The 12439-nt window shown below is 45.6% G+C and overlaps 1 protein-coding gene across 4 annotated transcripts in view; it reads right to left on the reverse strand.

Moving 5' to 3' along the window:
* Positions 1–646: 646 nt before the first annotated feature.
* GXYLT1 (glucoside xylosyltransferase 1) overlaps positions 647–12439 on the reverse strand; it is a 99263-nt gene continuing 87470 nt past the window's right edge. For all 4 annotated transcript variants that reach the window (XM_033959274.1, XM_033959275.1, XM_033959277.1 and 1 more), the window contains one exon: positions 647–1624. In XM_033959274.1, coding sequence (XP_033815165.1) covers positions 1463–1624 — 162 coding nt within the window. In that variant the 3' untranslated portion in view covers positions 647–1462. The remainder of the gene's footprint in view (positions 1625–12439) is intronic.

A 12439-nucleotide genomic window follows, 5' to 3' on the forward strand; every position in this document is an offset into this window, starting at 1 on the left:
ACTCAGTGTTCTTCAACCACCGGTCCATGGACCGGTGCCGGTCCACAGAAATTTCCTGCCGGATGTGCATCAGGCCCAAAACTGTGTTCTTCAACTGCCGGTCTGCGGTGCGATCAATACCTTGTTAATAAGATTATATTGTGTGTATATATGAAAAATAAATGGAAAAAATAGTGTTACAATTAGGACTATGGGGGCAGGGTCTGGGATGGAGACTGGCCCACGACTTAGACCAGTGTTCTTCAACTGCCGGTCTGAGGACCGATGCCGGTCCACAAAATAATTCTTTTATTTCTGCTGTTCCATAGGTGTAAAAAGGTTGAAGAACACTGGTCTAACTCAATAGTTTTAATTGGTGTTAATCGGCGCAGCAATTGACCACATCATTTAAAACCAATTAAAATGTCATGAAAAAAATATAGGCGCCAATGGATGCCATAATCGCACCTACGGAGGCACCTAAAGTCAAAACCCTGGATTACATTACTGGTGCCTATGTTTAACTGTAACCACAATTCTGAAAATGACGCCATATGTGTTTGACACGTAATTGGCTGCATTTTTTAGGCGGCGGCCATCAATGTAGCCGCTGTTTGCAGAATCCAGTCCTAGGGGCTTAATGGCCTTTAGTAAAAGGGCTTTTAAATTGGTGTTGAAATGTTTTATAATTCTGGAGTTAGTAAAAAATATATATACTGTACTATGGTTGGATCAAAATTATACAAAGTAATAAAAATAATCACATAGCCCAACTTTAAAAGAGGTTCACTGAAACTTTTGGCATGTGAGTTTTAACAGTGGCACACACTTATACAAAGAGGAACTATATCCTATTTCTATCACTATTTCATTGGTTGCATATTTTCTGTAAAAATGTGAAGTTTTCTAAAGATCTGAAATTTATAACATGATTGTCAAACAATATAAAAATACAATAACCCCTAAAAGGCAAAGACAGATTGTCTATTGTTATATCACATCTCAAAAATAAGAACAAAATATTTTCTGTTATTGTAAACAACCTTGCTCTCACCTTTAAAGTGAGGTTAGTGCGAAGTGTACTTATTGCTACATTCACAGCTCAATAGTGCTAACATTATATATGAGATGTAAAGCTCCTGGTCCATGTCTCGTTTCTTCACTAAGCATAAACAAATTGAATAATAAGAAAAACTCTACTGGGTTACAAATCCAGTAACATCTTCACCAAGTATGAAAAGATTTAATACTAGCATCAAGGATAGGAAAATTGCCCCTCTTCTGAAACTTTTCATCTTATTCTTCAAAACATAAAGCCTTTCTTCATTTCTGATATACCGCAAAATACTGTCTTCATCCGTATGCAATTAATTGAAGAGAAATATTTTTTTGCAGAAGCATTTTTTCACGCATCTGTTCTGTACACGGGTTTGTTTTTATCAAATATTCAAGAATTTTTATTGTCTCCTTTGCAAAATAAATTTTATATTCCTTTAGATCTTGTGCCATAATGGTTTTTAATGCTTTTAGTCAGCCGCTTTATGAATACTTGATGTATCCTTCCACAGTATGTGTGTGCCGTCTTTTGCAGTTTTTGCTCTAAAGGGTGCAACAAGGAATGGACCAAATCATCTCCAAATGAATGCTATGGAAAGAATCAGTAACAAAACAATAAGTTACAAGGGATCAATAATACTCTCTATAAATAGTAACTACTGTACTATGAAGACTCCTGTGAGATTATTTTACCTTCAGTAAACTAAAGGAACTCCATAAAGATAGTTAACTGGTGTCAGAAGGCCAATAAAAACTGTGGACAGATGGTATTAAATCTGATTTGGAAACAATCAGTATTATTCCACTTATTAATAGTACATCCTTATTATTTCAGTTCCATACTTGCACTTAGTATAGTTAGGGACATAATAAAAGAGCACATCCAATTTTTGCCTTGTAGAATATGAGCTGACATAGTTACATAACCAAATTAAAATCAAGATCTACAGACCTAACATACTTCAAAGGCTGCTAGCATAATCACACAATTTCTGTTTCTCAGCTCTATTCTAAAATGTATAATTATCTAAATATAAACGCAGCTCTGCTCATGATTACAATTCATACCGAAGAAAGGTGAACCAAAAGTATGAACAGCACACTGTAGCATCAGCTGATGTCAGAGTAATTCCCCTTAATTGAACGATGATAGTGCTTGTGCCATGTTTTAAGATACAGTGTAAAGGTATATTAACTCTGCATTTTATCTTGCATTGTAAAACATTTCTTTGAGAAAAATCACATGCAAAACAAACATTTCAAAGTAGAGTAATTCCATTTGGCTTATAACCATCAGATCAGCTCTGGTTTATGTGCTTTTCCTGACACATTCATAAACAATAGTTGGCATAAATAAAATGCAGCAGAGAATTTCTTTTCAGCAATTTTTTTTGACAATGCTCAAAGGAAACAAAGGAACTACATTTTTATGGGAACATATTTTCTTTCTGTACAGCATAGTCCCAGGCTCCCCAAAGTACTCTCATTTTTATTTCTATATGACAACTAGTAATAAAGCACCATTAAAATATTGCATTGATTTTTGAAGGTTATGTACAAGGGAGTTTCCTATATTACAATAAGCATCTGCTAAATTTTACAACTCTTCCATAGGCCTATTAGTAATAAAATGTTGATTATATAGTTTTATCTGTAGTCTGAAAAAAAAGCAATAGATCTGCTTAGCTGAAACTGCAAATAATTGCATTAAATAAATAAAAGAATAATAAACTGAAGAGATCAAAATAATTCTTAAAATGAAAATTACAGTAGAAGTCAGCTTTGGCTTCCAAAAGTGAAAGGAATATTTAAAGGTAATGTGTAAGCATTCAGAAATTGTGCAGTCCCTTCCTTAATAATCCTTTCAATATGCTTCTAGGCTCTGGTAACAAAAGAAAATTTTTTGCTTTTTTATGGATTCAGTGGCTCATTACAGTGTCAAATTGGGAAATCAAATAAAAATTTAAAAAGCCACTAAAACAGCAGAGTCCAATTTTCTGCCTCAAAAGTAGATTCAAAGTTAACTGTATGTACCTACTTGCAATGCAAAAAATTATTACAGAAGGCACCCCTTTGTGTCTAGAATCTGGCGCATTCAGTTTTAAAATATTATTTCTTGAATTTGATAGCTCAGTGGTTATGAAGGTTTCAAACTTTAAATGGTGACAAAATTGCGTACCTGTAATAGATGTTCTCAGGACAGCAGTAAAGCACAGTTACTTACCGTAACAGGTGTTATCCAGGGACAGCAGGCAGATATTCTTAACACATGGGTGACGTCACCGACGGAGCCCTCGGTACGGACCTTTTTAACTAGAAGTTTCTAGTTGGCCGCACCGCGCGTGCGCGAGTGCCTTCCCGCCCGACGGAGGAGTGCGTGGTCCCCAGTTAGGATAAGCCAGCTAAGAAGCCAACCCGGGGAGGTGGGTGGGACGTAAGAATATCTGCCTGCTGTCCCTGGATAACACCTGTTACGGTAAGTAACTGTGCTTTATCCCAGGACAAGCAGGCAGCATATTCTTAACACATGGGTGACCTCCAAGCTAACAAAGAGGGAGGTGGGATGGTTGGCCATTAGGAAAATAAATTTTTTAACACAGATTGGCCGAAGTGTCCATTCCGTCTGGAGAACGCATCCAGACAGTAGTGAGTAGTGAACGTGTGAACTGAGGACCAAGTGGCCGCCTTGCAGATTTCCTCGATGGGCGTGGAGCGGAGGAAAGCTACAGAAGCAGCCATAGCTCGGACTCTGTGGGCCGTGACAGTTCCTTCCAGTGAGAGACCGGCCCGAGCGTAGCAGAAAGCAATACAGGCAGCAAGCCAATTGGAAAGTGTCCGTTTGGAGACAGGATGACCCAAACGGTTGGGGTCGAAAGACAAAAAGAGCTGAGGGGCTGTTCGGTGAGCTCTGGTACGATCAAGATAGTAAGCAAGGGCACGCTTACAATCTAGCGTGTGCAACGCCTGTTCCCCAGGATGCGAGTGAGGCTTAGGGAAGAAGACGGGTAGCACAATGGACTGGTTGAGGTGAAAAGCTGAGACCACCTTGGGAAGGAATTTAGGGTGGGTACGCAGAACAACCTTGTCATGGTGGAAAACAGTGAAAGGTGGGTCGGCAACCAGTGCATGCAGTTCGCTAACCCTCCTGGCAGAGGTGATGGCAATTAGGAAAAGCACCTTCCAGGTAAGCAGCCTGAGTGAAGTTGTGGCAAGAGGCTCAAACGGAGGTTTCATGAGAGCTGAGAGAACCACGTTCAGATCCCAGACGACAGGAGGAGGCTTGAGAGGCGGTTTGATGTTGAAGAGCCCTCTCATAAATCTGGAAACCAGAGGATGAGCCGTGAGGGGTTTTCCGAGAATAGGCTCGTGAAACGCAGTGATGGCACTGAGGTGGACTCTGATGGAGGTGGTTTTGAGGCCAGCGTTGGACAGCGAGAGCAAATATTCCAAGACAGTTTCCACCGCCAAAGAGGTGGGTTCTTGATGATGCCGGAGACACCACGAGGAGAATCTGGTCCACTTCTGATGGTAACATTGGAGAGTGGCCGGTTTCCTGGAGGCGTCCAAAATGAGGCGGACCGGTTGAGATAGATTCTCCGGAGAGGTCAGCCCGAGAGAAACCAAGCTGTCAGGTGGAGGGAAGACAGATTGGGATGCAGTAGAGACTGATGTTGCTGTGTAAGTAGAGTAGGAAACACAGGAAGAGGAATGGGCTCCCTGGAGCTGAGCTGGAGCAGGAGGGAGAACCAGTGTTGACGAGGCCACCGAGGGGCGATGAGAATCATGGTGGCGTTGTCCTTGCGGAGTTTGGACAAGGTCCGCAACATCAGAGGAAGTGGAGGGAAGGCATAGAGGAACCGATCCCTCCAGTCGAGCAGGAATGCATCCGGTGCCAGACGGTGAGGAGAAAAGAGTCTGGAACAGAATTGGGGCAGCTGATGGTTGTGAGGTGCTGCAAAGAGGTCCACCTGCGGAGTGCCCCATCGAGCAAAGATGGAGAGCAGAGTCGGAGGGTCCAACGTCCACTCGTGAGGTTGAAGGATGCGGCTGAGATTGTCGGCCAGAGAGTTCTGTTCGCCCTGGATATAGACCGCCCTGAGGAAGAGATTGCGGTCCGTGGCCCAGGTCCAGATGCGCAGAGCCTCCAAACAAAGGGGGCGAGATCCGGTGCCGCCCTGCTTGTTTATGTAGTACATGGCGACTTGATTGTCTGTGCACAGGAGGAGGACTTGAGGACAGAGAAGATGTTGGAAAGCCTTGAGGGCGTAGAACATGGCTCTGAGTTCCAGGAAATTTATGTGGTGACGACGCTCCTGTGGGGTCCAAAGTCCCTGGGTGCGCAGGTCGCCCAGGTGAGCTCCCCATGCGTAGGGGGACGTAGCGGTGGTGATGATCATAGAGTGAGGGGGCAGATGAAAGAGTAGACCCCTGGAAAGATTTGAGGAGTTCAACCACCATTGGAGAGATTGCTGAAGAGATGATGTCACAGAGATGGGATGAGAAAGAAGATCTGTAGTCTGTGACCATTGGTTGGCGAGAGTCCATTGAGGTGTCCTGAGGTGGAGTCGCGCCAGAGGAAGGACATGCACCGTCGAGGCCATGTGACCCAGGAGGACCATCATCTGTCGGGCAGGAATGGAGGGATGCATGAGCACCTGACGGCAGAGATGGAGCAGGGTCTGCTTGCGATCTGAGGGGAGAAAGGCCCTCATCAGCGTGGTGTCCAGGACTGCTCCGATGAATTGAAGTCGCTGGGTGGGAAGCAGATGCGACTTGGGGTAGTTGATCTCGAACCCCAGGAGGTGGAGGAGAGAGATGGTGTGATGAGTAGCTTGTAGCACGAGTTGAGATGAAGGTGCTTTCACCAACCAATCGTCCAAGTAGGGGAACACCTGGAGGTTGTGAGACCTGAGGAAGGCCGCCACCACTATCAGGCATTTGGTGAAGACTCTGGGGGAGGAAGCTAGGCCAAATGGTAGTACTTTGTACTGGTAGTGGTGGTGTAATACCTGGAACCGCAGGTAGCGGCGAGAGTTCTGATGGATGGAGATGTGAGTGTAGGCCTCTTTGAGGTCCAGGGAACATAGCCAGTCGTGTTGAGAAAGAAGAGGGTAAAGTGTGGCAAGGGAGAGCATCCTGAACTTTTCCTTGACCAGACACTTGTTGAGGTCCCTGAGATCGAGAATGGGACGGAGGTCTCCCATCTTTTTGGGTACAAGGAAGTAGCGGGAGTAGAATCCCTGACCCCTTTGATCTGGAGGTACTTCTTCGATGGCATTGAGAAGGAGGAGGGATTGAACCTCCCTCAGGAGGAGGGGGGTTTGAGAGGAGTGAGAAGCAGACTCTACGGGAAGGTTGTCCGGTGGAAGAGTCTGGAAGTTGAGAGAGTAGCCGTGGCGGATGATGTTGAGGACCCACTGGTCTGACGTGATGACTTCCCAACGGCTTGAGAAAATGGTGAGACGACCCCCTATAGGCTGTGGAAGAGGCAGCGAGGGTGGATGACTGGCTATGCCCTGGAGAGAAGAGTCAAAAGGGCTGAGATTGTTTAGCAGGCTGAGAAGGCTTAGAGGGTTGAGTGGCCTGAGATCGAGCCTGGGCATGGTGCTGCTGTTGACGGGGTCGCCGAGATTGTTGAGGAGGCGGATTGAGTGGCCTGGCTGAGAACCTCCGCTGGTAAGATGATTGAGGCCGATAGGGTCGAGCAGGCGGAGCCTTCTTCTTCGGCTTGATTAGGGTGTCCCACCTGGTCTCATGGGCCGAGAGTTTCTGGGTGGTAGAATCCAGTGACTCTCCAAAGAGTTCATCCCCGAGACAGGGGGCGTTGGCCAAACGATCCTGGTGATTGATGTCCAGGTCGGAGACTCTGAGCCAGGCTAATCGACGCATGGCTACGGCCATGGCAGAGGCCCGAGAGGTGAGCTCGAAGGAGTCGTATATTGAGCGGACCATATATTTTCGCATCTGGAGAAGACCAGAGATGTGTTGTTGGAATAACGGGACCTTGCGCTCAGGAAGGTACTTCTGGAGGGCAGACAGTTGTTGGACCAAATGTTTCAGATAGAAAGAAAAATGGAAGGAATAGTTGTTTGCCCTGTTGGCAAGCATGGCATTCTGGTAAAGCCTCTTGCCAAACTTGTCCATGGTCTTACCTTCTCTGCCAGGAGGGGTAGAGGCATAGACACTGGAGCCCTGAGTCTTTTTTAAGGTGGATTCCACCAGAAGGGACTCATGGGGCAATTGAGATTTGTCGAATCCAGGAATAGGAATGACACGGTAAAGGTTGTCCAGTTTACGGGGGGCTCCCGGTACCGTGAGGGGATTTTCCAAGTTTTTATAGAATGTTTCCCGTAGGATGTCATGCACGGGAAGCTTGAGGAACTCCTTAGGAGGTTGCTCAAAGTCTAAGGCCTCTAGAAAGGCCTGAGACTTTTTTGAGTCAGATTCTAGAGGAAGTGACAGGGCAGCAGACATTTCTCTCAGAAATTTAGAAAAAGAGGACTGCTCTGGTTTGGAGGTGGCATCGGGTGCCGATGGTTCCTCATCAGATGAGGAGGGATCCTCCTCGGTACCGAGAGGAGTGTCCTCCCATAAGTCAGGGTCCCTGACCTCTGGTGCATGTCGAGACACCGGGGTGGAGGGAGCGGTATGGCGAGTCTTGGACAAAGACTTTCCAGAGCGCACCGAAACGGTACCAGGGGAGGACGACCGGCGTCTATCTCGGTCCCGAGAAGAGTGCCGTATCGCCTGGTGCCGAGGAGGATCCAATGTGGCCTGAGAATGAACCACTGGATCGCCATGAAGTTGTTGGGCCGAAAGGATCGGCATGGAGGTGTTCACCGGTACCGAAGGGGTGGACACCGGGGGCTCGGTACGGGGCTCGGGCCGGTCTGGTACCGGAAGGAGCGGTGCCAGGATAGTGGGTAGCAGTTGTTCGAGTTGTTTCTTCAACTGCTCCTGGAGTTGAGCCTTTAAGATGGCCGAGATACGGTCATCGAGGGGTGGCATCGGAACCGCTTTCTTTTTCTTCGGTTCCTTAGATGCCGCTCCACGCCCCGGCGATGAGGAGGCCGATGATGAGGCACTCACCGAGATCGGGGCGGAGCGTTTGCGGGACCGGTGCGATGCCGGTAAGGACGGTGTCGCCACCGTAGCTGGAGGGCGCTCGAGGGAAGAGGAAGGCTTCTTAGCCGGCTTACCTGGCGCCAGCGGCGCCGATGCGGGGTCGGTCGGTGTCGAGGTCGACGGTGCCGATTTCTGAGGTACCGCTGTTGAAGGTGAGGAGTCCATCGCCGACTCGGTACCGAAGAGAAGAGTTTGTTGGATTCTTCGGTTTTTAAGAGTTCTCTTTTTAAGAGTGGCACAGCGGGTGCAGGAATCCGCCCGATGCTCCGGACCCAGACACTGCAAACACCAATTGTGTGGGTCAGTTAAGGAGATCGGGCGTGCACACCGCTGGCACTTCTTAAAACCGACCTGCGGGGGCATGAAGGGGAAGATAGCCTCCGCAAAATCGAAGCCCGAGGCCTGTATACTGGCAACAGGCCCCGCCGGGGCAAAACGAAAGAAAAAGGGAAAAAGCAAAGTTTTTTTTTTTTTTGCAAATCAAAGAAAAAAGAAACCCGAAGGTAAAGAAAGAAAAAATAAGGAAAAAAGCGCGAGCGGGAAGGCAAAAAAGTGGTTTCAACGGCCGTTGAAAAAACACACGCGTCTTCTTCGCTCCGCGGAAACGAAGAAACTGGGGACCACGCACTCCTCCGTCGGGCGGGAAGGCACTCGCGCACGCGCGGTGCGGCCAACTAGAAACTTCTAGTTAAAAAGGTCCGTACCGAGGGCTCCGTCGGTGACGTCACCCATGTGTTAAGAATATGCTGCCTGCTTGTCCTGGGATAAGAAAGCTCTCTAACCTTGAAGAGCTTACTAGCACAGTGAACCAAACAAATACAGGTTATCTTTTCTGGCAGTTTCCCAATGCATCAGGTTTGACCCTGTTCTCCCCTGCATGACTACCTATCTGAATTAGAATGATTTTCTTGAACAAATGATCTCTGAAAGTCTTTAAGAGCATTCCAAATCACCTTTACATCTAGAAGTTTAGCTGGCTACGCTTTTCCAAAAGCATACCAGATGCCCTCGGTGTGGAGCCCCTCTACATCAGCTCCCCAACTCAGTTTTGTGGTTAGGACAATTTAAGCTGGAAGAATTTGGAAGGAGATACCTGTAGCCTGGTTTGATTGCATCAGCCCCTAGGACACACCGTAGTGTCCCTGAGCCAATGGGCAAGTTGGATGACTGCTTATAGGGTCCAATTGAACTGAAACCATTATGGGCTTGATTCTATAAATGATGCCTAGATCAGTGGCACATAGTCAATTTCTGAACAGAACTTACATTTTTTAAATTAGCATAATTGGCAGGATAATTGAAAAAACATTAAAAACTAATTTAAACCGATTAGATTTAAAATTCAGTGATGAAATCTGTGAGGTGCCTACATGAAAAGTAGGCATAAGAACATAAGAACTGCCATCTCCGGATCAGACCCATGGTCCATCGAGTCCGGCGATCCGCACACGCGGAGGCCCAGTCAGGTATACACCTGATGTAGTTTTAGTCACCCATATCCCTCTATGCCTCTCGTAAGGAGATGTGCATCTAATTTGCCTTTGAATCTTAGCACAGTGGATTCCTTAATAACCTCCTTTGGGAGAGCATTCCAGGCGTCTACCACTCGCTGTGTAAAGCAGAACTTCCTGGCATTTGTCCTGGACTTGTCCCCCCTTAGCTTCAAACCATGTCCTCTTGTCCGTGTCGCGTTGGACAATGTAAATAATTTATTTTCCTGCTCTATTTTATCGATGCCTTTCAGCATTTTGAACGTCTCGATCATGTCCCCTCGCAGCCTCCTCTTCTCAAGGGAGAACAGTCCCAGTTTCTTGAGTCTTTCCTCATATTCCAAGCTCTCCATACCTCTTATTAGCTTCGTTGCTCGTCTCTGCACCCTCTCCAGCAGTTTTATATCCTTCTTTAGGTTGGGAGACCAATGTTGGACACAGTATTCCAAGTGTGGTCTGACCATTGCTCTATAAAGCGGCATTATGACTTTCTCCGATCTACTCGTGATTTCTTTTTTTATCATGCCTAACATTCTGTTTGCTTTCTTTACCGCTGCCGCGCATTGTGCCGACGGCTTCAGGGTCCTATCTATCAGTACACCCAGGTCCTTTTCTTGTTCGCTCTTACCCAGAGTTGCGCCTGACATTCTATACTCGTGTTCCTTATTCTTACTACCTAAATGCATTACTTTGCATTTCTCCACGTTGAACTTCATCTGCCATTGCTCTGCCCATTTCTCTAACTGATACAAGTCGCTCTGGAGTTCCTCGCTATCCTCCTGCGATCTGATTGCCCGGCATAGCTTTGTGTCGTCTGCAAACTTAATGATCTCACTGGATACTCCTTCTTCCAGGTCATTGATGTAAATATTAAATAGGATCGGCCCAAGAACCGAGCCCTGGGGCACACCACTAGTCACTTTCTCCCAGTCTGAGAACTTCCCATTTATGCCCACTCTCTGCTTTCTGTTTTCCAGCCATTTACCTATCCACCTGTGTATATTTCCCTCTATTCCATGGCTTTGTAGGCATGGTTAGGGACATGGAAAGCATTAGGCACCAATATTTTAGGACAGGAAAACTATAACTTGATTGAGGCGTCGGTAGGCGAGATTCCATAAATGACACTTAAATTTGGTAGAAGCTATCGAAACATGGTTCATGTCAGGACCCTCAACCTACTAAGTTATTTTTGATTTATGATTGAAATTTGAAAAATTTATATGTGCAATGAATACATCACTAGCCTGAGGAGGCAGAAGAGGATAAATCTACACCTCTATCTCTGGGTTTCTGAGCACATTCCACATCATTTATTATAGCATGTAATAGTTTTGAGAGGACTGATCTAAAAGTGTTATTTTAGTAGAGGTGTTCATACTAAGGTGTTTTGGGGACATTATTACCTCTAATACAATATTGGTGATTTTCTCTCCAATTTTTGTTATTGCCTAAATTTGATTAGAAACATAGAAAATGACGGCAGAAAAGGGCTACGGCCCATCTAGTCTGCCCACACTAATGGCCCATCCCCTACCTACCTCTATGAAGAGATCCCACATGCCAATCCCATCTTTTCTTAAAATCTGGCACGCTGCTGGCCTCAATTAACTGTTGTGGAAGATTATTCCAGCGGTCAACCACCCTTTTGGTGAAGAAATATTTTCTGGTGTCGCCTTGAAATTTCCCACCCCTGATTTTCAATGGATGCCCTCTTGTTGCCGTGGGTCCTTTAAGGAAAAAGAGATCCTCTTCCACCTCGATACGGCCCGTGACATGCAGTAGGCACTGTTTCCCTAGGCGCCTGATTTAGGTGCCATTTATAGAATCAGGCCCTAAGTGTACTTTTGGTCACCTGGATTTATCTCAATATTAAGATGAGCTAAGGATGTTATATGCACAGTTGAATCTATAAGGTCCAACAATATCACATTTTTCATGCAGCTATCTACCAAATGTTTTATTCTCTGGTTCCATACAGGGATGGGGGTCTGATTGGAGGCTAGACCCAGGTGGGGGGAGGGGAGTTGTCAGGTCAGGAGCAGGACCAGGAGTGCGGGTTTGATCTCATCGTATGCTTTTCAATTTCACTATTGCACATTGGGAGTGATTTTGGTATTGTTTAAAAGAAAAAACAAATCTAAGTTGCAATGTTGAGCACTTACCCCCTCTTTTACAAAGGTGTGCGAAGCTTATTAGCGCGTGTTAAACACGCATTAAATGCTAACGCATGCATGTTATCCTATGGACGCATTAGCGGTTAGCGCATGCGTTGATTTAGTGCGCGCTAAATCCACGCTAAAACGATAGTGCGCCTTTGTAAAAGAGGGCTTTAGTATTGTTTTTCACTGTATTTCTCACTGTGTGTACAAGGTCCGAGGATTTTTCACGCTTGAGTACCCCGTTGGGTAACATTGGCTCACGACTCTTATTACAGGCTTGCCCTGATTAAAGAGGAGTGAATACTGAGGACCTCTATTAATTTTGGACTATTAATTTTGAATTTGTTCCATTTGGCACGTTTGACTTCCCAGTGGCAATAAAACAATATAGGAAGTTTTTGCTTTATTTTTGTTTATTCTTTTGAACCCCTTGTTTGCTGGAAAGGATTTATACATAAGAAGTCAAGAATGTCTGTCCATCTAGGGTCAAAATAAGCCTCTAAAAATTTAAAAGAAAGGAACCAAATATATGCGGAATAGAAGTCCCTAATGTAATGTAATGTAATTTGGCTTGAAGGAAAACCCGTGAAAAGACGCACCAAGTTTGAAAATCAGCCATATTGGAAC

The sequence above is a fragment of the Geotrypetes seraphini genome, chromosome 9 (assembly GCF_902459505.1).
Source record: "Geotrypetes seraphini chromosome 9, aGeoSer1.1, whole genome shotgun sequence".
In the NCBI taxonomy this organism is placed as follows: domain Eukaryota; kingdom Metazoa; phylum Chordata; class Amphibia; order Gymnophiona; family Dermophiidae; genus Geotrypetes; species Geotrypetes seraphini.